Raw genomic sequence first — 26,719 nt, 5'->3', positions numbered from 1 at the left:
GAAAGAGGATGTATCAGGCTATCAATTCCTTTGTAGTGTTGTTTGACTAAATGTCCTCTTCAACTGAGGTTTCTGGTATAGAGAAGTGACTACTGCATCCAGATTTATAATTGTTGAGAAAATGAGTGATGGCATATATGGAGATGCTGGGGCTAGTATGTGCTTATACTTGGATTAACTGAACCTGGTATAAGTGACTTTCACTGGGAAATATAATATATTGGTTAACTTTCATAAATCAATCAGAGATGAAGTCATGAAACCTGGAATTGAAATCCTTGTGTGGTTTAGTTATTACATTTTTTTTTCTCTGCCTTTGTATGGGTGTGTTTGTGTTTTTGTTGTTGCTCCCCCCCCCCCCCAAAGAAAAAAAAATAAAAAAAAATGTCATAAATGACAAGTTGTGTAAATTGACCATTTTGCCCCTAATTTATAAATTCTACTCTCTCTCTCCCCCCCCCCCCCTATTTTGCTTCCTCCTCTCTATATTTTAATTGCAAAAAATATAACTATGCTGAAAAATATAAAAATAAATTTAGATTGATATATAAACATATTTACAAGAATATATATTTCTATATAAATATAAACTAAATATAGCCTAAATATATAAATCAATATGTTTTCTAAACATAAAATATAAACTAAAGATATAGAAATATAAACTAAATATATATAACTATCAATTTAAATATATAATATTAACTATATATATCAAGATTTGTAATATATACTAAAATAATATATAAACATATTTAAAAATTAAGAAGTACCCATGATGGTCGATTGTTGTTGGTAATGGGTGACCCCTTGCAATGGGGGCTACAACTCCCATTCCTTAGGGTAATCTTCAACGTAGTGCTGCACTTGTTTTCTCTCTCTCTCTCTCTCCAACTAGTTAGCTGGCCGACCACCATGTGCACTGCTTGTCTTCCCCTCTCTCTCTTGTAAATTGTGGCCCCCCACCCCCCCTTCTCACCTCTTTTTGTGTGCTACCATTGTTCGCTATCCCATTTCCCAATATCCCTTCTTTGCCTTGACCTCTAGGTTCTCTTTTTCGTTGCCATGATCAGATGGCCTATGACTTCAGGATGCTCTCTCTCTCTCTCTCATTTTTCTCACTGATTGTTGTATGCATGTGTGTGCGTTCTTCTTTGCCTTATTGTGTTCAACCACCACGAATCTGTAATGGTTGTCTCAATCTATAATGAATATGTAATGTTCAACCGCCTGGAACATGGTATGTTTTGGCTCATAGTACAAGAGCAAGTACAGTGTATGTTAGTATTTTGGGTCACAATACATTTTATAGTTATAGTTAAGTTGAAATTAGTTGGATTGATATTTTGCTCTCATAGAAGTTGGTTTGTTTTGAATTATTTTCTATGTTCTTGTACAACTTATGGAATGAAGAATCCCATGCAAACGAATAGTTCAAAATGCAATAGAATAAACAAGAAAGTGAGGTAAGAAAGCTTTCTTTCTCTAGTTTTGTTTGAAAATTATTCTAACTCATTGGTTGGGATCCCCATTTGGGGAGATCCAAATCACAATCCTCATGATCCTGGAACACAAAAGAACCACAAACCGGAGTGTGTTGTTATGTTCCAAGGGCAGTAATTGTAATTTTCCTTTCCTTTATGTTAAATGCTTGTACTTAGCTATAGAAGCAGTTATGCTTACTAGTTGTATGCTCACATGGGTGTATGGTTGAGGTTGTGAGGCTATAAATATGCCAAAACTAGAGGATGGAGATTCATGATGGATATGACTTGAATCTTTTCCCTCTAATATTCTCTCTCGAACCTTATCTTCTTCCTTATTCTCTTATTGTTTCTCTCTCTCCTCCTCCCCCCCCCCCCCCAATTCCCACTGATTTTAGAATTTCATCTCAAGTACCCTCTATCAGATCCGGAGATCTAACAATTGGTATTAGAGCCTGGGGAGTCCTAGCCATTTAGTTTCGAGTATTTCCAAGGAGCAACAATTAGGAGCAACAATTTTGAGTGATCGAAGCTTAGCACAATTATGATGGGAAACATCCATTGATCGGATTTGGTGAACTAGGTAGTTAATTGAGCAAAGGCGATTGGAGTTCACGCAATTGCGACTGGATTCGGTGAACTGGGTAGTTAATTGATTGAAGGCGACGAGTGAATTAAGTGATGGCAGAAAGAACGAGGATGAAGCAAATGGAAACTCGTTTGGACACAATGGAGATTGTCTTTCGACAAAACCAGGGGCAACTGGAGGAGAGATTGGAGACGATGGAACTTGGCCCTTGCTAGACTCAAGCAAATGGAAGGGCTAGAAGAAGAAGAAGAGGAAGGAGATGTTGCTGGGGAGATGGAGATTACTAGAGAGGAAGATGGTGAGATTTCTTTGCATGCACTGCAGGGTAGTCCATCGGGTAAAGGTGAAGGGATCAGTGGGGAAGAAGAAATTGATGATTCTCATTGATAGCGAGAGTACACATATCTTCCTAGATGAGGCTATTGTTGAGGACTTGCAATGTCCAACATAGGCTTACATTCCCTTTGTCAGTTACGGTAGCCAATGATAAGTAAACTAAAATATCAAGGTTTAAAGTGGACAATGCTGGGTGAGGAGTTCATAGCGAATCTGCGGATTTTGAAGTTGGGAGGCTACAATATTGTTCTTGGTGTGGACTGGATGAAAACAGTAAGCCTTCTAGTCTTTGATTTCAATAAACTAGAGGTAACCTTTGAAATGGAAGGGAAGAGGCTAACATTAATAGGAAGCTGGGAGGCTGAAGAGTGCAAAATGATGACAGGCTAGAGGATGCAAAAATTAATTCAACAAGGGGGGGCTTCAATAGCTCAATTGCACTCCATATATACAGTGGAGGTGGAGGTTGGGGAAGGAGAGGAAGGCAGGCAACACCAGAAGTAAAAGACCATTCATGGCTTGCATTGACTTCCACCCTGTATTCACTCAATGAGGTACACCCTTGTGATCCCTTACACTTGCTATTGGCTGAGTTTGAGGATTTATTTGTTGAGCCCTCAACCCTCCTGACAACCCGCTTCCTTGACCTTACCATTCTCTTGAAACCTAGAACTTGACAACATTTGATCCTACAGATATCCACACAAACAGAAAGCTGAGATAGAGAAATTAGTCAAGGAAATGTTGACTAAATCTATCATTTAGCCAAGCCAAAGCCCCTTTGCCTCTTCTGTCCTATTAGTAAAAAAGAAGGATGGGACTTGCTAGTTTTGTGTTGACTACCATCAATTGAATTCCATTACAGTTAAAAACAAATTTCCTATCTCAATCATCGAAGACTTATTGGATGAACTCGTCGGAGCCACCATCTTTTCAAAACTTGACTTAAAAGTCGGACACCATCAAATCCGGATGAGTCCTGCAAACATTCCCAAAATAGTCTTCAGGACTCATCAAAGGCTCTATGAATTCCTAGTTTTGCTATTCAGCTTAACTAATGCCCCTGCCACATTTCAAGCATTGATGAACCACATCTTTAGCCCCTACTTGACAAAATTCATTCTTGTGTTTTTTGATGATATTCTTATATACAACCCATCTTTTGACCAACACTTAACTCGCTTGAGAGTAGCATTTGAAATTCTTAAGTCCAATCAATTGTTTGTGAAGAGGTCCAATTGTACCTTTGTTGAGGAAAAAATGGAATATCTAGGCTACATTATCACTGGAGAAGGGGTAATTACAGACCCTATAATGATTGTAGCTATGATGAAGTGGCCAAGGTCATAGACTGTCAAAGAATTGAGGGGTTTCCTAGGCTTACAGGAGATTCATCAAGAATTTTGGGATTATAAGCAGGCCACTGACTGATCTACTTAAGAAGAATAATTTACGCTAAAGTATCAGTGCGGAGGAAGCATTTCAGGCCTTAAAAAGGGGGTCGTGACTCAGGCTCCAATATTGACCTTACCCAACTTTTCGAAGCCTTTCATCCTGGAGAGAGATGCTTGTGACTCAGGAATAGGTGTTGTTTTGGTGCAAAAAGGTAAACCCTTGGCCTTCTTAAGTCAAGCCTTAGCCCGAAAACACTTGGGACTAAGCATATATGACAAAGAATTGCTAGCGGCCTTAATGGAAGTAGAAAAATGGAGGTATTATTTAGAGGGCAATCAATTTGTAATCAGAATTGCAAAAAGAAGGGGGTGACTAAGTTATAAGGGCTAGATTATACAATACAATACAGGAAGGATAAAGAAAATACAGTGGCAAATGCACTGTCCAGGAGGCAGGAAGGAGGAAGTTGCCAAGCTATATCAGTGGTGATACCTGATTGGGTTAAGGAGATTACAAGAAATTATGAGCAGTCTACATGGGCAAAAGACATCATCACTTGATTAACCGTTCACCCTACAGATCAGTCCAATTACACCTTATCAACTGGGTTACTCAGATATAAAGGAAGACTGGTAATGGGGATGACAACCAACTTAAGGATAGAATCCTGCAGTCCCTGCACAATTCACCAATAGGGGGACATTCAGGCTTGAATGTTACATACAGCAAGAGGAGGTAATTATTTTATTGGTCGGGGCTCAAACGTGATGTGACCACATATGTTTTGGAATGCCTTATTTGTTAGCTCTGCAAGCACAGATAGGTTCCTTGCCCTGGATTGCTACAACCACTAGACATACTAGAACATGTATGGGAGCAAATTTCCATGGACTTCGTGGAAGGATTACCTAAGTTAGAAAGGAAGGATGTAATTCATGTGGTGGTGGATGGGTTGACAAAATTTTGCCACTCTTGAGTTTGGCACATCCATTCACAGCCCCTAAGGTAGCCGTCCTAAGGTAGCTAGACGGCTGTTAGATTCAATTGTTAAACTGCATGGACTACCACTGTCCATAGTCTCGGATAGGGACAAAATATTTACCAATAACTTATGGCAAGAACTATTCAAGAGTTTTGGAGTGAAGTTGTATATGTCAACAACTTACCACCTAGAGATGGATGGGCAAACAGAAAGAGTAAACCACTGCTTGGAAACCTACCTCCGGTGTGTTTGTTTTTTAAAACCCAAGGGTTGGAACAAATGGCTACCCCTAGCCAATGGTGGTATAACACTAGCTTCCACAGTTCCTTGAAGAGGACCCCATTTGAAGCCCTATTTAGCTATAAAGCCCCTATATTGCCCTTTGTTATGCAGTACTCGAATGTGGAGATGGCAATGGATCATTACTTACAGCAGAGGCAAGAGCATAGTTGTTAAAGGCGCCTTAAGGCGCCAGTTCAGCGCCTTGCTTGGGCCAAGGCGAGGCGATTTCAGTGAGGTGCTCGCCTTGCATGGTGAGGCGCCGAGGCGAGAGGCGTGCCTCATGAAACCTAGGTTTTAATTAAAACCTAGGCAGCCCAATTCCTCCCCTCTTCTCAGTTCCAACATGTATACAATACATTTCTTTTATTTATATTTTACCTTCCATTTACTTTAATACATAAATGTAAATAAGAAAGTACCCCCCATTTGGATTCAATAAAAATATCTAAAAAATCAAAATTCATAACAATAAGAAAATATAATTTTGGTTTTAGTACAAATTCAGGATTTAACGATTTTACCACCCCCAAAATATATACCTACTATTTCTTGAAAAATTCATTAAAAATCATTTTAACAACAATGAATATTAGCTATCAAAATCCTGGAAGATAGTTTTTTAAAATGAAAACATTTTCTTATATGTCTCCTTATAATGCACTAATCTTCCAGACTTAGAAAAATAACATTTTTCAAAATGAAAACATTTTCTCGATTGTGGACTTGTAGTGTTTATTGATTGTAGAGAGTACTAAACCTTGTCTAAAATGTCCTCCATCAATAAAACAAGAGATTTGAGAGTACATGCAAAAGTAGGAAAAGACCCAATGTATCTACCCAATGTATTAAACAAACTCGATTACAATCGGGTTCAACTTCGGCCTCGACTTCAAAGCGGCAAGTAACTCAGGTGATTCAAGAGGAGGAGGAAAGTGAGACAGAGACCGAAGATAATGAAGACTTGGAAGAGGGAGAAGAATTGGGATAGGAAGAAGAAGATGAAGGGGTGATTGAAGGGGATGATGAAGATATTGACCTTGATGTTGATGATCTCCTTGATGATGATTGATTAAAACTTCTTTATTGATTGTGGACTTGTAGTGTTTATATGTTTGTTTAGAACTTTGCATGATGATTGGTACTTGTTTGAGTTTGAGACTTTAAGTTTGAACTTTGATGATGTTTCTAGTTTAGAATTTGCATGATAAATGAATCAACTTTGATGATGTTAGTTTAGAATTTGAAGATATTTAATCATTAATGATATGCACGTGTTATTATTGATAATTTGATAGTTTTTTATGATTTTACAAGATTTTGAGTTTTTTTTCTAAAAGGTGTGCCTTGATTCGCAAAGGTGTGCCTCGCCTCGTGCGCCTCAGGCTCTAAGACCCTTTTCACCTCGCTGTGCCTTTCAGAACTATGGGCAAGAGATTATAAAAAGGGAATTGATTATAGCACAAAACAAGATAAAGCAGATGGCATACAAAAGGAGGAGTGAGAGATCATTTGAGTTGGGTGATATGGTGTACTTAAGTGTTAAAAGGTTCCAGCAGCATATTTTCTCTTATAACCCTACCACAAAGCTAAACCCAAAGTACTATGGTTCATTTCTCATAGTAGCAAAGGTGGGGAAAGTGGCACACAGATTACAGTTGCCTGATGGAGTACTAAACCACCTGGTTTTTCATGTCTCCCTGTTAAAGAAATCCATTGGACCGACTGACAACACCAATTTGGATATCCCTTCCCGATCAAAGGACTTGACAGTTGATGTGGAGCCCCTAGCAGTGTTGGAAAAAAGGGTGATCTACCAAAACTCCCTGCCCTTGACTCAAGTCTTGGTGCAGACTCACCTACACCCCGATCATACAACATAGGAGTATTTGCCCGACCTCCTGAAGTAGTTTTCCTGAGTGGCCCAATTGTTATAATTTCTTGAGGACATGAAATGTTTCACTTGGGGGGAGGGGGGATTTATTACGTTCCAAGGGCAGTAATTGTAATTTTCCTTTCCTTTCTGTTAGATGCTTGTACTTAGCTATAGAAGCTGTTATGGCTTCCGGTTGTATGTTCACATGGGTGCATGGTTGAGGCTGTGAGGCTATAAATAAGTCACAGCTAGTGGATGAGGATTCATGAGTGATATGACTTGAATCTTTTCCCTCTAATTTTCTCTCTCGAACCTTCTCTTCTCCCTCCTCCTCTTACTGTTCTCTCTCTCTCAATCTCTTTCCCTCCCAATTCCCGCTAATTCCAGAATTTCATCTCAAATACCCTCTATTAGATCTGGAGATCTGACATGTGTGATCTGGATTGCAGTTCCAAGGGGGTTGGAGGGAACCTGGTAACTACGTTTTGGACCAAAGCTTCTACAACCAAGGAAATTGCAAAACCTCTCTGAAATGTGTTTCTGATAGCAAAATGCATTTATTTTATTTGCTTTTTTATGCTCCAATATGTGAGGAACCATGAGTGACTAAGAAATATCATATCAAAGCTTCTCAAACAAAGAAAATAGCAAAATCTCTCCGTAATATGTTTTCTGATTGCCAATTGCATTCTTTTTTTTCTTCTGTTCTTTTCTTTCTTCTTTTCTCTGGTTGCACTATATGAATCAATTTATTGTTTGATTCTCTCTTATTTGTTGTATGGGTAGCTTATAACCTCAACTTTTTATATTTCTCACTCTTGAGCAAGTGAAATATGATGATTATGGTGGATAACATTCTGCTTGTACAGAAAACATAGTTGTTAACTCTTTAGGTACTTGTTTCTGTTACTAACCAAATTTTCAATTGTGTTGTAGGTCAACCATTTTGGTTCGTTTGTGAGGTTCTTCTATGGTCTTCCAGCACCAACTGATGATATTCCTGCACGGATGGTACTTACCACACTTGATTCTGCAGTTTATTGGGCAACCAGTACACCTTCTGGTCCTGTTCATGTCAACTGTCCTTTTAGGGAACCATTGGATAACAGTTCAAGACACTGGATGTTAAGCTGTTTAAGTGGATTAGATTTTTGGATGTCAAGTGCTCAACCTTTTACAAACTATATCCAAGTTCATAATTCTCATGGATGCGGTAATACTACCAGTGAAATGGCAGAGGTTCTGGAAGTGATTCAAGGGGCAAACCAAGGGCTTCTACTTATTGGTGCAACTCATAGAGAGGATGATATATGGGCGGCTCTTCTCCTGGCTAAGCACCTTTCTTGGCCAGTTGTTGCCGACATTTTGTCAGGTTTGCGGTTGAGAAAGTATTTGACTTATTTTGATATTGAGGAGGACTTCTTATTCATTGATCATCTGGATCATTCTCTACTCTCAAATTCAGTTAGATGTTGGACACATGCTGATGTGATTGTTCAGGTTCATTCCTTCTCTCTATCTAATATTAAATGGGATGCATTTGTAGACAAAAAAACTCTTATTGACATTGAATGCACTCTACAGTGAATTACTGTTCATAATGTTGGTGTTTTATACTAAATATAATGATTATACTGTGATACGCCGCACTCCTGGGCACGTCCTGAGGTCATATTTTAAGTTATATTTTTTTCCTAATCACTTCTTATTTTTCATTATCCCTTAATCACTTTAACCTGACAGGAATGAACTTACTTTAAATAATCAAGATCAACCTCAAAACTCATGTATTTATATGTTTAATTCAATCCTCTACACTTCCCCAGCATAAAGTGTTAAGAGTTATGTCCCACAAGCCAATTATATTTACATGTAATTGATCATACTTTACATTTTGATTCTTTATCTTCAATCAATTGTTATTGCAAGGCATTATGTTTTTATTTGTCATTGATGGTTGTTATCATTATTTATTGTAATCCATACTTGACAAAGTCCATAGATCAAATAGGCTCATGGAATATAATTGTGCATAGAGATGACGATCATGAAACATATTCCTTTCAAGCCTTGATCTTAACTGTTCCTAGTCATAGAGTTATTAGGATTGGACACTAATAACTTGGATAGACTAGCACATATGATGTATGCTCAATTAGGAGAATGTCTTGTTTCATGGACATTGGTGTGAGGACACTAGTGCATATATGTGGGTGCTTATTATAAAAATAAGTATACTGAATTGACCCCCTACAGAATTCTTAATGGTTATTATTTAATGTCGAATTGAAATTTCTGTGTTGCAATAGTGCAGATTGATCCTTAGACTTGAGACATCATGGTAGTCTTATATTTGATTGGTTACGCTTTGGTTCTTTTTTGGATTCTAATGGAGTCATTAACAAATTATCACTGGGCATAATCTTATCACATATGAAGGCTTGTGAATGTCGAAATAGGATTCATCACTTATCGATTAGATGAGAAGATGTCCTATGTATTCCGATGATTTCATGACTGAGGAAATCCTTGGCCAAGGTGAGGTGGAAATCAAAAGGTGTTTTGATTTCACCTATTAAGTCATAAATCTGGAATGGATACATAGTTATTGAATGATTAGGGTTTCACCATAAAATCATACCCTAAATTCAATCGGGACATAGATTGATGAAAGAATTTTACTGCACGGTAATTGCAATTGAAAAGATCCGTGTTTTTTCATCGCTGGCTAGGTATTCATGGCATGTTGCTAAACGTTAACCATTATGTGTAGGGTTTTAGAATTAATTTGATTAATTCTAAAACTATTAATTAAAGAGTTTAATTAAGAAGCCCATGAGATGTATTAATTAAGAGGCCCATAAGTTTAATTAATCTAATAAGTTGGGTCTTCATATAGCCCAATGGAATTGGCCCTACATCTAGCCCAATGGTGGACTTAAGGGGTCACACACTTAGGTCGAGCCCGTTCCACAATTTAAAAGAGAGATTCTGTCCAATGTGATTAAGGGCCGGGCCCTAAATTGTTTAGGGGTTTTCCAAGACACTATTAGGGTTTTTAACTCTATAAATATGCCACTTAAGAAGCTGGAAAAGAAGAAGAAATTTCGGATCTCTTAAGAGGCACCTAGTGTTGCTAGCATTACTCGAGACGTTCGTGGAAAGGGTCGATCGTGTAGACCGACTTGGAGGAGTTCGTGTTTGCGACTCTACGGATCATAACTGGGAAGAATCGAAGCTACGCGGTTGGCTGGTTTCCTAACATAAAGCACTTCATTTCTTCTATATTTCTCTATAAAACTAGGTGTAGCATTCTTGAGTTGACCCCCACCAGTCGACATACTGCACTTCTGGTCCCACCAGTTGATCAACTAGCACTGTTCCCATGACCAGTTGATCTCCCCTGGATTCTGTTTTCCCCAATGGACCGACAGTCAACTTCCAGACCATCAATTGTTTTTTTGAAGATTCTAGAGTTTCATCAATCAATCCATCAGTTAACTAATGCTTTCACCAACTGATCTCCTAGGTATTTTGTTTTTAACAGCTGATGGAGCAGTGAACTCTTGCTTTGATTGTTCTTTACGACTTTTGGCATAGTTGACTATCCATGTGACTCTTTGGTTGTTTGGTTACTTTTCATGCTTCCTTTATGTTGTTGCCTAAATACAACAATAAATTTTTAAGTGCGGGAGAGTGTCTCGATGAGGTAGCGAATGACCTGTTTGTGAATAACTTGTAAGGAAGAAATCGGTTAGGGGCGTGGGTGAGTGTCATGTGCGGACCCTCTAATGCTTAAGTTAGTCTCCGATGAGTGTGGAATGTTGAAAACAAGTAGAATTGCAATAGTATTAGAGTTTTGGGCCTCTTTCTTTGGACTTAGGCCTATCCTTGGGCATGGCCCCACTTTCTTGGATGCAACACTTTAAACCTTTTCATGCCTTTAACCATCATAACTCATATTCAAACTTTATTAAACACATTTGATCCCCTTTAAGGTGAATCTTCTTATGGAATTCTCATAACATTTCCCAAAACTTCGAGTTCATTTTCTATAATTCCATAAAATTCTCCCATGTAGCTATTGAGATGACATGCTTTAGAACATTGGTATGCATATTTGCCAAGAATCATCAAAATTACATTCATCCACTTTTACAAAATGTTGGAACATGCTATATTCTCCCCAAAAATGCATCATTGTACATCAAAATTTCCAGATACACATGGCTATCAAAAGTATCATGTGAACAAAATAAAACTATCCTTGTAATGTTGCTTTTCCTCTTGATGATCCAGCTTCTTGACCTGAACATGTTTGAATGTGCAAGGTGAGAGGGGTGAAGCTTGGGTAGGGGTTTTAGAAAATATTTAGTGCAGATAGAGATAATGCCACTTATCACGCTCATATGCTTGATTGCAACATATAACATGTCATATCTCATGCATGCTCAAAACATACTCATTTCCTTAAGAGGAGCTCATTACAGCCATCACCCCCTTGGCACCAAGCAAGGACCACCCCCCACTAGCTGCACGCTTGAGCTAGTTGAACTCTATCAACACGAATAAACATGTGGTGCTATGCAAATCATCCTCCACATGGCCATGATTTTGTGTAACTTTTCAATGCATTAAACATAAAAGAATACCTCTCACATAAACACATTTCAAGCATTTGAGAACCAAATACATTTCATATGTGTATGCAAAGCTAGAATCTCCCTTACCTCAAGAAGCTTTAGCACTCTTTGGATCTCAAACTTCTCTTCTTTCTTCTCTTTCTCCCATGCCTAGAGCTCTCCCTCTCTCTCTTTTGATTGATTATAGTAAGAAGCACAAACTTCTTGTGTTTGCAAGCCTCCTAGTTATAAATTTCTCAAATCAATCCTAGCCTTCTATCTTTCTTTCTGTTTGATCTGGTGGCTAAAAATTAAAATCAGCCTTTTAGCCATCACATCACCCTTACAGTAAAACTTTATGCCTTTTGAAGCTTTATGTCATCACATTGTCTCTATTCATTCACAATGTGTCGTATCAAACTGCCTTTTTGATGTCTCCTCTATCTTCTTGATGTTCCATCATCCTCATTAAACATGCACCCATTATATTTTACTGTGATCCCTTGGATCCTACTGTCCAATCCTGAATTATGTGTCACAAACGCATTCTTCTTAATGGATTTCGATTTCTATGTCGGTCATGCCATTGGATATCATCACAGTGTGGAGAATCATATCTTCCAATTGTGGCATCATTTCCTTGCTACCTGAGGGTTTTTCCGCCTTAAAATCTTGGGCTTAGCAGTCTATCTCATCAATCTACTGGTTCCTTGACTGTTGATAAATCAATCCTAACAGTTGATTGGTCTCTCAACTGATCATCCAACTTGGGTTCTGGACTTCAAAAGTCATTCTGCCAGTTTGCTGTGGCTTCAGTTGACCCCAACAGCATATTGTTTTTCTAGCAGTTGAGCTTCTGGCTTTATTTCACTTTAAAACTTTTCTTCAACCGGGAAGCAACATTAAGTATATCGAAAGAAAGCACATATATTGATACCCTAAAAGATCAACATTCACTTAGAAATAATCCTTGCATACATATTAATTGGATCCGGGTATCACATATATTCAATTTGAAATTGGTACTAAAGTTTGTTGATTGGTTTGGTTCATGGATATAGTCAGCAGATTTATCTGATGGCCCAGTTCAAGGACTCAAGAATTGTTAGAGTAGTTTAAATATCATGTTCTTTCTCTCAGCTATATGTATGTTGTTCTTTGTATTTTCAGTTAGCCTTTTCAGTTAGCTTATTTCTGTTAGCGGCTGCCTATGTGTATCTTGTTATAAGTGGTTGAGCTGTCTATTTAAAGGCAGCTCATCTTCCGAATCCATTGAGGCTTGATTATACTTCTATCAGCTGAAATCTGTCTTTCATTCTCTCTGGTTTTATTTCTGCCCTAGTAGTTTCTTTACATGGTATCAGAGCCACGATTCGAAATAATCGATGGCCTCCAATCAAGCTCTCGATTCTTCCTCGTCTCCCTCTCCTCGTTCTTCCTCTTCGTTATCGACTGGATCTCAGTCGGATTTCTCGTCTGTTGCTAAGGCGTTGAATTTCATTCCAATTAAACTCAATTCCAGCAATTATATTTTTTGGAAGGCACAAGTTCTTACTACGGTGCGTGCCTTTGATCTGGTGTCATTTCTCAATAAAACGACACCTCCTATGAAGTTTTTGGCTACTTTCGATGGTGAAGAAACGGAAGTTAATCCAGCATATTTGAGCTGGATTCGATCCGACCAGCTTTTATTGGGATGGCTGTTCTCAACAATCGATCAAGAGGTCCTTGCTCAGGTGATTCATAGTGAGTCATCGGCTGAGGTATGGAGTATTCTAGAAAATTTGTACTCTCGCCAAACTATAGCCAAATCCTTTCAATTAAAATAGCAATTAAGATCTATGAAAAAGGACTCTCTGTCTATAAATGATTTCATTCTCAAGATTAAAACAGTCGGACACACTTTGGCAGCAATAGGTGAACCACTGAATGATAAAGAATTGTTGCTTGCAATTCTTAATGGCTTAGATCAGGAGTATGAGACAGTTGTGAGCCTTATTACATATCAAATGGATGAGATCGATTTGGAAAAGGTACAATATTTGTTATTGATGCATGAACAAAGACTTTTAGTCAAAAACTTCACTGTCAATTTTGATTCGGTCTCTACTGTGCATGTAAATGTGGCTTCAATGCCGTCTGCTCAGAATTATAATTTTAGTAGCACTCGAGGAGGTTCGTCTTAGCGAGGGAATGGATATGGTAATAGAGGAGGAGGAAGAGGTCGAGGTAGGAATTCAAATAGGAGAATTTACTGTCAGTTGTGTGGTAAGCCAGGCCACTTTGTGGATCGATGTTATCATCGATTTGATAAAACATTCCAGCGGCCATCAAACACAAGTTTTGACAGATCTGATGGTGGTAATCCAACACAGTTTATTAGTCAGCCTCAGTTTATGAATCAAACTCCTTCAAGAGCTTACATGGCCTCCTTTAGTGATTCTAACGGGGTCTACACTAATGATATGGCTTCAACACAAGGCACTCACTATGGTAGTTTTTCTAATTCTTTCACACCTGACAACTTTATAGCTTCTCCTTCTCTTCCCGATTCAAACTGGTTTGTTGACTCTGGAGCAACTAATCACATCACCTCCAACCTTAATAACCTCTTTTTACATGCTCCATACACTGGTGGCGACAAAGTTGTTGTTGGCAATGGTAAGCAACTTCCTATTAATCATGTTGGCACCAGTTATTTGCAATCTCAACCAAATTTAGTGCTTCCATTATCTAATGTTCTTCATGTTCCTAATATGAAGAAAAATCTGATTAGTGTATCTCAGCTTGCTCATGACTATAATGTGGTAGCTGAATTTGATTCCAATGTTTGTTTGATTAAGGGCAAGGCTTCCGGACTGGTGCTGCTTCGGAGACACCTTAAGGATGGGCTTTATCGGTTGACTCCAGCATCTTGTTCTGCTGGTGCTAGCATTCCTGCTTCATCCCTAGACACTTCTTTAGTTTCTTCTGTTTTTCCTTCAAAAACATGTAATAAACTAGCTACATGTACAAGGTCAAACTCATTTTGTCATGAGTTCCCACATGCGGTAAATGCTGTTCAGCACACTCAAATTTGTCAACAATGGCATGATAAGTTGGGACATCCTTAAATGAATGTACTCAGGTCTATATTGAATAAAATGGGAATTTCTTGCTCAGGTTCCGATTTGTCCTTTTGTGATTCGTGTAAGATTGGAAAGTTAAGTTAGCTTCCTTTTTCAAGTCATGACATCACTGCAGTTAAACCCTTGGAATTAATTTATTCTGATCTCTGGGGACAGCCCCTATTTTGTCTATAGAAGGCTATAGGTACTACATCATCTTTGTTGATGCATACACTTGGTATACTTGGATCTATCCCCTAAAGCTTAAATTAGATGCTTTGTCTGTATTTACTGTCTTTCATAAGTTTGCGGAACTTCAATACAACACTAAGCTTAAGGCTTTGCAAACTGATAATGGAGGGGAATTTCGAGCTTTCTTACCTTATCTTCGAACTCATGGCATCCAATCTAGATTTACTTGTCCACATACTCATCAGCAGAATGGTGTAGCCGAACGTAAACCCAGACACATTGCTGAAATGGGATTAACATTGTTGTCTCGTGCTTGTATGCCTCTTCGGTTTTGGGTGAAATCCTTTCAAACAGCAGTTCATCTTATTAACTTGCTTCCTTCTTCTTCTCTCAAGTCTTTGACACCATTTGAACTGCTATATAATAAACAACCTAATCACTTCATTCTTCAACCTTTTGGTTGTGCTTGTTTTCCTTTTCTTCGTCCATATAATCAACATAAGTTTGATTTTCATTCAGCCAAATGTGTTTTTCTTGGCTATAGTCATACTCAAGCTAGTTACAAGTGCTTGCATCCATCTGGGAGAGTGTATGTGTCTCGGCATGTCCATTTTAATCCTAGCGATTTTCCTTATCCTTCTTTGTTTACTCCTTCTTCAGTGTCTTCATCACCTGTTTCTCACGGATATTTTACTGCATTTCAGGAACCTATTTTCACTCGCTCTAATTCTTCATGGTGTCCCTCGGTTGCATCAGCTCCAGTCCCCACATAGTCTAATAGTCAAATAGATGTCTCCTCTCCGGTTGCAGAACACTTACAACAGTTACCATCTAATCCAGCTTCTACATCTGTCTTTGTGCCCTGTCCTATATCTACCTCCGCACCTCAGTCTAAACCTAAGCCCTCCAAGCCTGTTCCTGCTCCCTTTCTTCATCCTATGGTCACCCGATCCAAGTCCAAACAGTTAGTTGCTTCTTCTCCTCATGCCTTAGTGAGTTCTGTTGAACCTAATTTTGTTAGTGAGGCCCTTTTAGACTCATGATGGGTTCAGGCCATGAATGAAGAATATACAGCCTTACAGAAAAATCATACTTGGGATTTGGTTCCTATGTCTAAGGATATGAATCTAGTTGGCTGTAAGTGGGTGTTTAGAGTGAAGTATAATGCAGATGGTTCTATTCTTAAGTACAAAGCTAGGCTGGTTGCTAAGGGATTTCATCAAACTCCGGGTGTAGATTATGCTGAAACTTTTAGTCCGGTTGTTAAGGCACCAACCATTCGTGTTTTGTTTGCTTTGGCAGCTACCTATGGTTGGGACATCCAACAAGTTGATGTAAATAATGCTTTTCTCAATGGAGACTTAAATGAAGCAGTTTATATGGTCCAACCTGAGGGATTTGTTAATTCTCAGTTCCCTACACATGTTTGCAAGTTGCAAAAGTCTTTATATGGACTTAAGCAGGCTCCTCGAGCCTGGTATATGAAGCTGAGGATAGCGTTACAGTCGTGGGGATTTATTCGTGCTGTATCAGATGCATCTTTGTTTGTTAAGAAGACTGCTAGTTATGTGCTTTATGTGTTGATCTATGTTGATGATATTCTACTCACTGGTTCTGATAATGATGCACTTAAATCATGTATTAGAGCTTTGGACACACATTTCGCTCTTAAGACTCTTGGTTCGGTGAACTATTTTTTGGGTTTTGAAGCTTATAGAGACAGCAGTGGTATCTACTTAACTTAGACTAAGTATGTTCTTGACTTACTGAAAAAGGCTGCTATGCATGATAGCAAGCCATGTGATACTCCTATGGCTGCTGGAGTTTCTTTAACAGATGAAGGAGAACTATTTTTCAATCCTTCTTTGTATAGAACTCTCATTGGCTCACTACAATACTTGACATATACTGGCCCGGACATAGCTTTTACAGTTAACAAGCTTAGTCAATTTTTGTCTTGTCCTAAGGTGCAGCATTGGTTGGCTTGTAAGCGTCTTCTTCGATACCTAAAGGGCACAGTTGGCTTGGGTTTGGTTTTCTCTCCATCTCAAGATGATTTGTCCTTACAAGTGTACATGGATACAGACCATGCTGGCTGCAAGGTGACTCGGCGCTCTACCAGTGGCTTTTGTGTTTATTTTGACAAGAATCTCATTGTTTGGGGTTCCAAGAAACAGACTGTTGTTGCTAGGTCTGTAGGAGAGGCTGAATATCACGCTATTGCCTTGGGTATGACTGAGTTGATGTGGCTGAAAACATTGTTTCAAGAGCTAGGCTATCCATGTGTTGCTGTTTCTATTGTGTGGAGTGATAACTTAGCTGCCAAAAGCATGTCCGAGAATCCAGTTTTTCATTCTTGAACCAAACATATTGAAGTTGATGTTCACTTTGTTCGCAAGAAAGTGGAGAATGGTGAAGTAGAGGTTAGGTATGTTCCTACAGCTAGTCAAGTGGCTGATATTCTTACAAAAGGACTGCCTAGAGACAGGTTTAAATTTCTACGAGCAAGACTTGGTTTGGTATTGTCTCCTGTCCATACTGGTTCTACCGATGCTGCTACATTCTCCACACTTGATCACTCAACTTCTATGGAGTCTGATTTGAGGGGAAGTGTTAGAGTAGTTTAAATATCATGTTCTTTCTCTCAGCTATATGTATGTTGTTCTTTGTATTTTCAGTTAGCCTTTTCAGTTAGCTTATTTCTGTTAGCGGCTGCCTATGTGTATCTTGTTATAAGTGGTTGAGTTGTCTATTTAAAGGCAGCTCATCTTCCGAATCTATTGAGGCTTGATTATACTTCTATCAGCTGAAATCTGTCTTTCATTCTCTCTGGTTTTATTTCTGCCCTAGTAGTTTCTTTACAAGAATGTAGCTAAATTATCAAGCTTCCGCTGGTTTCTTGGTTATTCCCTTGGGATCAAAAATAAAATATTTTCAATTTTTCGGCAGCAAATCTGCATAACCTGATGTTAGTGACAAACAAAAAAAATATGCATATTGTAATAGAATTTGGTCTTACCATGTAAATATGTATTATGTATTTGATAAGTTGAATAGTTTCAAAATCATACCATTGAATCTTTTTGGTTAATTTTGAATTTTTCATTATAACAGATTGGAAGCAGGATAACTAGCAAGCGAATTTCTCAAATGCTAGAGGATTGCTTCCCATGCTCACACATATTAGTGGAGAACCATCCTAATCGTCATGATCCATCACATATTATAACACATAGGATTCACAGTACCATTATTAAATTTGCTGACTGCCTGCTTAAAGGTTGCATACCACAGAACAACAACAAATGGTGTGGTTTTCTACAAGCTGTGGATAGAATGGTATGTGCTCTCTATTTTTGATACCCTATGTTTTTCCTACAGCTTCTGCTAGTTGAGAACATATTTTATTTTCCTTTCCAGTTTGAGACATCTCAGCGCCAAAAATCTCCTTTTGAATTCCAATCTTGTTTAATAGGGGGATTAACTTGTTGGGCATGAATGCAGTGCATGTCGGGTTGCTTTGACCGAAGTCTTTAACAACTGATATGCAGCTATAAAGAGAACAGCATTGAACTGTACCATAAACAGATCCATCCTAATAAGAAGGAAGAAGATTTTGTGGAACTTCACCTGGAATTACATATGAATTACCCTAATATGTGCCAGCATTAAAAGCCTTAAAGGAAGTTTTGAAACGTAATTTCAGTGAGATTTTTTCTAAGTAATAGCAGGTGTTGCACCTCCTATATACGTACACCTTGTCATGTGTTTGGGTTTCTCCTGTGTCTGTTAACTCTTCTCCAGTTCTCCTTTAACTAACTCTACTGTTTAACTGAACAAAACCAACCTGAGGTTGAAAAAGATGTACTCAGGTACCTTTAAATGTTGTACCCGAGAGCTTAGAAAGAGCATGGAGGAAACTTGAATAAAATGAGGACTGTTTTCCTGCCATTCCTTTATCTTAAGTAGGGTATTTATACATGAGTACATCTAATCTTTTCATAAAATACAGGAATAAATGATAAGTGAAATCAAACTTTGAACTTGTTTTTTTCTGATAGGATTATCTCCTTCTTTCTTGGTGCTTTATCTTCTCCTCTTAAGCTGATATGACGTTAAGCACAATAAAGCACACTTCTATGGATATTGGATTTTGTTTAAATTTATGTTGTGTGGTTGCTTGTATGGAATCATTACCCAGAAATAACTCTCATAAGTTCTTAAAAAGATCTAAATAAAATCATATATATTTTAAAAAATAACTCCAGATTCCAGAAATGCCCAGACTTCTGATGGAAGATGAAGAATTGAGATCTTTCATCTTTTCAATGAAGAGTTTAGAATATTTAATGATTGCTTTAGTTACATTTACAAATTCAAAGTTTCAGTGAACTTGTAAATGGTATTCAATGTTCAGCATATTCAATGAACTTGTAAATGGGTAAAAATGGAAAAAAAACGTACCTCATCTTTTGTTAGATTTGCAGCTCTCTCTTATTTATTTATTTTTTTGATTGCTGTTTAGTAGTTCATATGTTTTATCTTTGTAAAAGTGTATATCCTTTATTTCATTTATGAGCACTTCACTTCGCTTAAGTGCGTGCTTGCTTTTAAGCTCTGTAAGCCTTTTGCACTTAAGCGCACTTACGACTTTTTGAAAACATTGGTCTAACTCGTGGTACTTGGATTTATAGATGAGGTAGAAGCTGGTAATATATTGGAATAATGGAGGTTGGCTTATCCACTCAGTGTGTGCATAGACAATGAGTATGTAGTGCAGTCTGCAGGAATAGATGGAGGTAAGTTGGAGTAACAGAAGATATAACCATCACTAGATGAATTATGTTGTATGAAATATGGTATGAACTAGAATTCATGTAGTCAACCCCACATTAGGATTAAGGCTTGATATGTTATTGTTGCCTTGTTAGTGGAAAAATATATGATATGTACTCCAAAACTACCATCACATCAAGTTTTGAAGAGGAATGATTCTTCTATTTCTTGAACTGAGTATATGCTTTACAGTATATACTAGACGAGATATACAAAAAAGGAAAGAAAGACAATATACAAAAGGGAAAGAAAGACAAAGAAAGAAAGAAAGAAAGAAAAACAGGAAATCTCCTATTTCCTAAAACAGGAAAGGAAATCTCGAACATATTTAGGAAAGGAGATATTTAGGAATAAATCTTAAGAAATCTCCACAACAATCTTCAACAGAATTTATGGATGATAGGACTATAACATTAGTACTCTTCTATTACAGATATTAGCTTAAGAAAATTCACTTATGAGCCTGGTTTCCAACTTGTCAACCCTACTGGTTAGCTGATGAACAAACATGTACAAAAATATGAGTAAGAGGAAAACAAGGACTCACAAGGAAAAATGATAGGCAAGGATATTATCTAGTAAAAACAGAAGCAGGCATTGTATTAATAAGATAACATGCCATAAGAAAGTTATCGGTCTAAAAAGCTTTGGCACCATTCATTCAAGAAAGCAAATGAAGAGTAATTTCCCAAATAAGCTTGTTCTCATCTCAGTTACTCGATTTATGAGAATAAGAGGACTGGTCAAGAATTCCAGTATTGAACATGGAACTTTAAAAAGGTTTTGAGAAATACTCTTTAGCTTTATTGCTATAAAGGAATCATTTAGATAATTTAAACTAGATTTTAACCTCAGCAAAAATGGCATGCAAAACAGAAAACAACTTAGAATGGTTAACCTTTGGAAACACAAGAAATATTACAAGACATTAAATTATCAATTTTGAGATAATGGACTTGGAACCCATTAACATGTGTAGGATGGTGCTTTCCCATCTGAAATGCTAAATCTTAATAACTGAAATGAAGCAAACTAAAGGAGCGCCAACATCAACGTATCTAATGATGGATACCAAGTTGATAGTGGACATAAAAAAGGGAAGCAAAAATAGAACATGTGGCAGATGGTGTATGCAAAAAATAGAACATGTGGCAGATGGTGTATGAGCATCAATGTAGTTGAGGCATCTGGTTTTATGTCCTCCAATCTTCCACCTATCTTCATATTTTGGAGAATGACAAAAATAGAAAAGAAGATACGCATAAAGTGGATGATCATGAAATTGAAGAGTTAGGATGAAAAGAGTCAATGCATTACCAGTAGTTAACGTAATGCAATACACCTGATGTATGGCTGAGGCAACATAATAAAGAGATTGGGTTTTGGAAGTGGAAGAACTTGAGGGAAGGAGGAGTATTGGGCAGGTTGATATGGTGTACAAGACAGACTCTTTTGTTTTCATGACCCCAGGGGTATCCTAGTCATTGTATTACTTATGCATGAAGGTGTTGTACCTTGATTACTTCTGTAAACACTTGTACCTTTCAGTTAGACATTCAAACTGAGAGGCAAGCGCCTATAAATAGGCTAAATGTAGAGGATAGGAATTATGTTAAAAGTAATAACAAATTCTTTCCCTCTCAATTTCTCTTTGCCTCTCTTTTATCTCTCTAAATTCTCCCTTCCTTTCTATTCTCTTTCCCGGTTTCTTCCATAAATCCAGAAAATACCCTAGGTTTGGCCCTGAGACTTGACATTTGTCTCTCTTTATTTTATGCATTTTTTGGCTTGTCAGAAAAGAAAAATTGTTCCAAAAAACATGGATACATATAGGGGAGATTGACACAACTGCAACAATCTTGTGAAAGCCAATATACAACCTGAGAAGGAAACAACAACAAAATAAATCTATATTTGTCTAATTTGTGTCATAAAAAATAACAAATTTTTCATGTTTTAACTTTACAAATGTATTTATGTTGTATAAAAAAGGAAATTATTAACCTAATAATTTATATTAAGGCTTTCTATGTTATTGTTGTTGTATTAAAGTTTTTCTTTTTTTTTCCCGACATTCTAATTCATTTTCTATGAACTTGTAATTTGTTTCACATTTGTTAGTACTAACTAACTAACATTGTGTCTCCTAAGTGTATATGGAGTGTTTGGTTACTAAAAAATTAATAATTTAATAGCAAATGTTTCAACGAGTACAGGAAAGTCTTTCAATCGTGTCACGTTGATAGGTACTTGGTGTCTTGTTAGAGTGCTTGTGCTTAATACTGTAAAATTTTGGATGACTTAGAAACCAAGGTTCTTATACGGGTGACAGTTTTTGCAAAAAATGTGGATACCATATAGAATGGATAAATTTGTATGACAAATGAAGAATTTGTTAGTATATATAGATTTGCATGCTGGAGTACATTCATTGTAATGGTAAAGCAATGCTATTAGATTTGACATGGTGTGATTAGTTCTTCAGTTTTTGTCAGACCACCAGAAAGCTCAATTGTTCAATTCCTCTAGGTTTTGCAAAGAAGAATTCCAGCAGACATCCTGTTTGTTTATTTTAAACTTACATGTGGTTACTTTTCCAATTTTTTCTTCCTTTTTTTGATAAGTAATTATTACTTTTCCAAGTTACCAATATAATTATATTTACCACAAGCATTGTCTTTGCATATATTTCATTCTTCCATTCTTCTATGCGAATTGTGCTAAGATTTATCCTGACATTAGAAGGTTGAATCATTAAATTGAAACTTTAAGCTGTTGTGACTACATCCTAATGTTGCAATGCAGCTTGGAGATTTAACTAATAGCCTAGGACTTAATTGGATGGGCAAGGGTCTTATGGGACTCGTTTCAGTTTCCTGGTCCAAGATATAAAGTTTTACTGCATACTCTGATTCCTTGATGTTATTCTATTTTTGCTATTTATATCTCAAACTTCTTTTGGTTTACTCTTTCACTTATTTCTCTGTGTTTACTTATTATTGTCCTGTGAGTTCTGCAAGTTCTTTTGCCACCTTCAATGACCTCAATTTCTTCTGCATAAAGATGGTGGGGCTACCAATGGTTGTATCTTTATTTACTTCACAAATTACGGTAAGGATGACCAGGAACATTGTACACAAAAGCATTTCATTGCCAAATAGAGGCGTTTGATGTGGCAGAGACAGTGCTTAGCTATTAATTGATGAATCTTAAGAGATAACTGGAGCGTAGATATTTTATTTATCAATGTATGGGTTCATTGCATTGTCTCTGATGGTCGCTTATGGTGAGAAGTTGGATCCGATATTTAAATAAATGTAGATTTAGCTCACTGTCCGTTCAAATGTCACCGTAATTTAAACCTTTGGTTAATAGATTTAGTGGTGAGATTTTTTTAATAAATGTTTGTCTTTCTTTTTGTTTTTCCCTTTTGTTTTCTTTTTGCTTATGTTTTTTAAACAAGTAACTAAATGTGTCTTCCACCTCTCTAAGCTATTGCAAACTGTATTAGCTAAGAGCTTCCTACGTTTTTGCTCAATTTTTTGCCTGTAGATTGTGTTAGTTCTCTTCAGCTTCTTTTTGAAAGATGTCTTCCCAATCCAAGTTTTTGATTTAGGCTGATTTTTTAAAATGGATGGCTGGGGCTGGAGGTTTGCAATTATTTTCTTGAGATTTTTCCATGCTCTTTGTTTTATGTTTGCCTTTTCTTTTCTAGGTTGCATGGGAGATATCGTTTCTCATTCATTCTGAATACTCCTTGACTGAACCATATGTTGCACATATGATTCCGGAAGTCCTCCAGTGCGAGTCTGCTATATTTGTTGGGAACAGCATGCCTATACGTGATGCAGACATGTATGGACGTAACTGGACACAGTGCAATAATAAAATTTCTGGGATTTCAAGCTTAAAATTACCACATCACTGGATACAGGTGACCGGGAACAGGGGAGCCAGTGGTATTGATGGTTTGCTTAGCACAGCTGTTGGTTTTGCTGTTGGATGCAACAAAAGAGTGAGTATTGCTGATTTTTCTATTAAAAATAATTTTCAATTTTAGTTTGACAGTTGGTGTTCACAGTTCTACTAGTTGGATCATTCTCTTTTTCTTAATGAAATATTGTTTATTAAATCATCACGATCATCATTCTGCACCTTATCCTCAGTAAGTTAGGATTGGTGGCATGGCCTTCCTAATGTCAACTGACTTCTGCAAGCCACATTAACAAAACAAAAACATTTAATATTACTTATTAAATGTCAAGATAATTTACTTCAAACATTGAGATTCATATACATGAATATGTTCAAGTATGAGACTCTAGTTGATTGAAAGTTGGAGATTTCTTATGTTGCTAGAGCCACAATTGGGGAATGTGGCATATTGTAGTTTAGACTTGAGCATACATTTCTTCCTCTTTCTCTATGATGTACTGTTAAATATTACTTGTAGCATTATATTTATAGTTTGGCACAACAAAATTGTTACCACACTGAACACTAGAAATTGAATTGACTATATTATCACTATCTACTTGATCGCACATATCTTTATTGTAGAATAATCCTGCCTAAAGTGCATGAATTGTGATGATACAAGTACATACTCCTGGAATTATAAACTTGTTGGAAGCAAAGAACACCCTTCTTCTTACTTCATCTGTTTCTAGTTCCTTTTCACAATCAAGCCGTCTTCTTACTGCAGTAGAAGATAAGTGTAAGATACTTTTCTCTGTTCATGGATGGGAAATTTAGTCACACAATATCAATGAGATCTGCATTTATGCTCCTTCGACTATGAAATATAAAGAGTTCGAGTTACCTTCTGTGGATTATAGTATGTGTCTTCACTGCACCTGATGTCATATAGATCCAGCAAAAGGTAATAGCAAATTACATAGGATTAGTGGCAATTGGATGGGTCAGGGGCAGGGAGTGTGATCACCTGACCCTAAAGCCAAGCTTCCAAACTCATTCCCACACCCAAACCCAACCCCAATCAGGGAGGAAAATTCAACCCCAACCCCATCCCCTTGGGGTTCAGGGATCCTCGCAGGGAATCCATTCCCTAAATGACCCACCCAAACCACATTAAACTTGCCCTATTGGTACCATACCCAAACATGTGATCAAAATCAAAATAATATTTAAATAAGAAAAAAGTGCAACATCTAAATTATAATTTATCTATTATTAAGATTAAAACATCAATCATAAATTAAGATTGCAAAAATTAAACTTTAAAATCAAAACAATATTTTAATGTACTCTGATCCTTTACAAACTTAGTATAAGTTGAAATATAAATGATAATATGAAATGTTAATATATATAAAATAAATAATATAATATATATACAGGCTTGAGTTCTCTACCATTAAGCTATTTCTGCCAGCTACGGTAGTGGCGAAGCACTACTAAGCAATTCATGTATCACTTGATATGGACGACTTCTGTTTTTCCGCTGGACCACAGTCACTTTATATTTTCTCTAAACCCAAACTAACTAGGGAAAACCCTTTTTGACTGGGGCAGGTACAAATTGCAGTCCCTGGGTTATACTTGTGCACCGTTACTTGGCCCTTTCCTTTTGGAAAAAGAAAGCAAGAATCCCTCATTTGTGTGTGTGTGTGTGTGAGAGAGAGAGAGAGAGAGAGAGAGAGAACAAAATGAAATGATAAAATCAACTGGATTATCAGAATTCCGCAAGTTAGCATCCTAATAAATGGATGCGATCATGCAGCTTGGTTGGGTCTCTCAACAACAATTTTCTAGGTGAAAGTTGGATCAAAATGCAGTGCCTTGGTTATGAAAGCCTGTCAGTTTTCTGATAACAATGATTATATGCTTGACACATAACTCATAAACTGAATTGAAGTCTCCTTGGATGAATTATCTGTATTCTGGTTTTTAAAGCACTGACTCGTCTCATGTTTGCCCCATTCCTATTTGAGTAATAAACTTCAACAAATTCAGCAAATAATTTCTTGAAATTACGAAACTCTTTCCCTTGTACTACTACTTAGTTTTGTCTACAGTACATTTGTTCATATTTTGTGATTATGTTTAGGTGTTTTGTGTGATCGGAGATGTCTCTTTTCTGCATGATACAAATGGATTGGCTCTTTTAACTCAAAGGTAATTAGTTCAATTTTCTACAACTGTTTTTTATAATTATGTTTCTTTGTGCATTTTTAGATCAATTCTTTTCCATGTTTACATGAGATATCCATCAACAGATATTACTATGCCAATATAAATATTTTATAAAACTGTTTCCTTTACTTCTACAAAATATCCTTGGAGATTTTCTGTGGCAATTAGAATTGCTTTGCCCTGCCCTTTCTGTTGTTGACGTTATGCTCATTTTTGTGGAAAAGGTTACTGGAATTCAACAAAAATTGCTTTAGTCTATTTCCTCATTGATCAAAGAATGTTGTTTGCATTAAATATGTAAACCAATCTTTTAGGTACTTAAAATCCCTAAAATGATAAGTCACAACTACCATAAAGTTTAACTCAGCATTTCATATCTTCTCTCTTGGTTTGGTTTTTGTGCTTCACTGACTTCTTACTTTTCTTAAGCCTGCATGACATACCTAGCTGCTTATTTTTTCATTTTTGAGAGATGGTGCCATGAACTACATCTATTCCCAAAGAATTCACAGATCTTTTATGCTTGAAGGATATACCGGAAGCCAATGACAATTATTGTAATCAACAATCATGGTGGGGCAATCTTCAGTCTCCTTCCTATTGCAGATAAAACTGACCAAAGAGTATTGGACCAGTATTTCTACACTTCTCATGATGTTTTGATTGAGAACCTGTGTCTGGCACATGGGTAAGAATTCTAGCATTTATGTTGGTGGAAATGTGCTATATTTGGATAGTTTATCCATTGCTCTTTTTAATTTTTCAGCTCCTCCTTGTTGAATGGTTAGGAAGTTACTACCTCATTTGTCTAGATTTTTTTGGTTTCTCACATTTTCTTTTTGGTCTTCTTGCGATTTATTGTACT

The 26,719-nt window shown here is 37.0% G+C and overlaps 1 protein-coding gene across 2 annotated transcripts in view; it reads left to right on the top strand.

The window, feature by feature from the left end:
* LOC127805985 (protein PHYLLO, chloroplastic) overlaps nucleotides 1-26,719 on the top strand; it is a 69,594-nt gene that overhangs the window by 10,474 nt on the left and 32,401 nt on the right. For both annotated transcript variants that reach the window (XM_052342897.1, XM_052342896.1), the window contains 5 exons: nucleotides 7,878-8,441; nucleotides 17,977-18,201; nucleotides 23,414-23,713; nucleotides 25,769-25,836; nucleotides 26,384-26,542. In XM_052342897.1, the coding sequence (XP_052198857.1) occupies nucleotides 7,878-8,441; nucleotides 17,977-18,201; nucleotides 23,414-23,713; nucleotides 25,769-25,836; nucleotides 26,384-26,542 (1,316 nt within the window). The remainder of the gene's footprint in view (nucleotides 1-7,877; nucleotides 8,442-17,976; nucleotides 18,202-23,413; nucleotides 23,714-25,768; nucleotides 25,837-26,383; nucleotides 26,543-26,719) is intronic.

Source organism: Diospyros lotus, chromosome 7, assembly GCF_014633365.1.
Source record: "Diospyros lotus cultivar Yz01 chromosome 7, ASM1463336v1, whole genome shotgun sequence".
NCBI classification, from domain to species: domain Eukaryota; kingdom Viridiplantae; phylum Streptophyta; class Magnoliopsida; order Ericales; family Ebenaceae; genus Diospyros; species Diospyros lotus.
The sequence above is the reverse complement of the archived record's forward strand: the minus strand, read 5'-3'. Positions and strand labels throughout refer to the sequence as shown.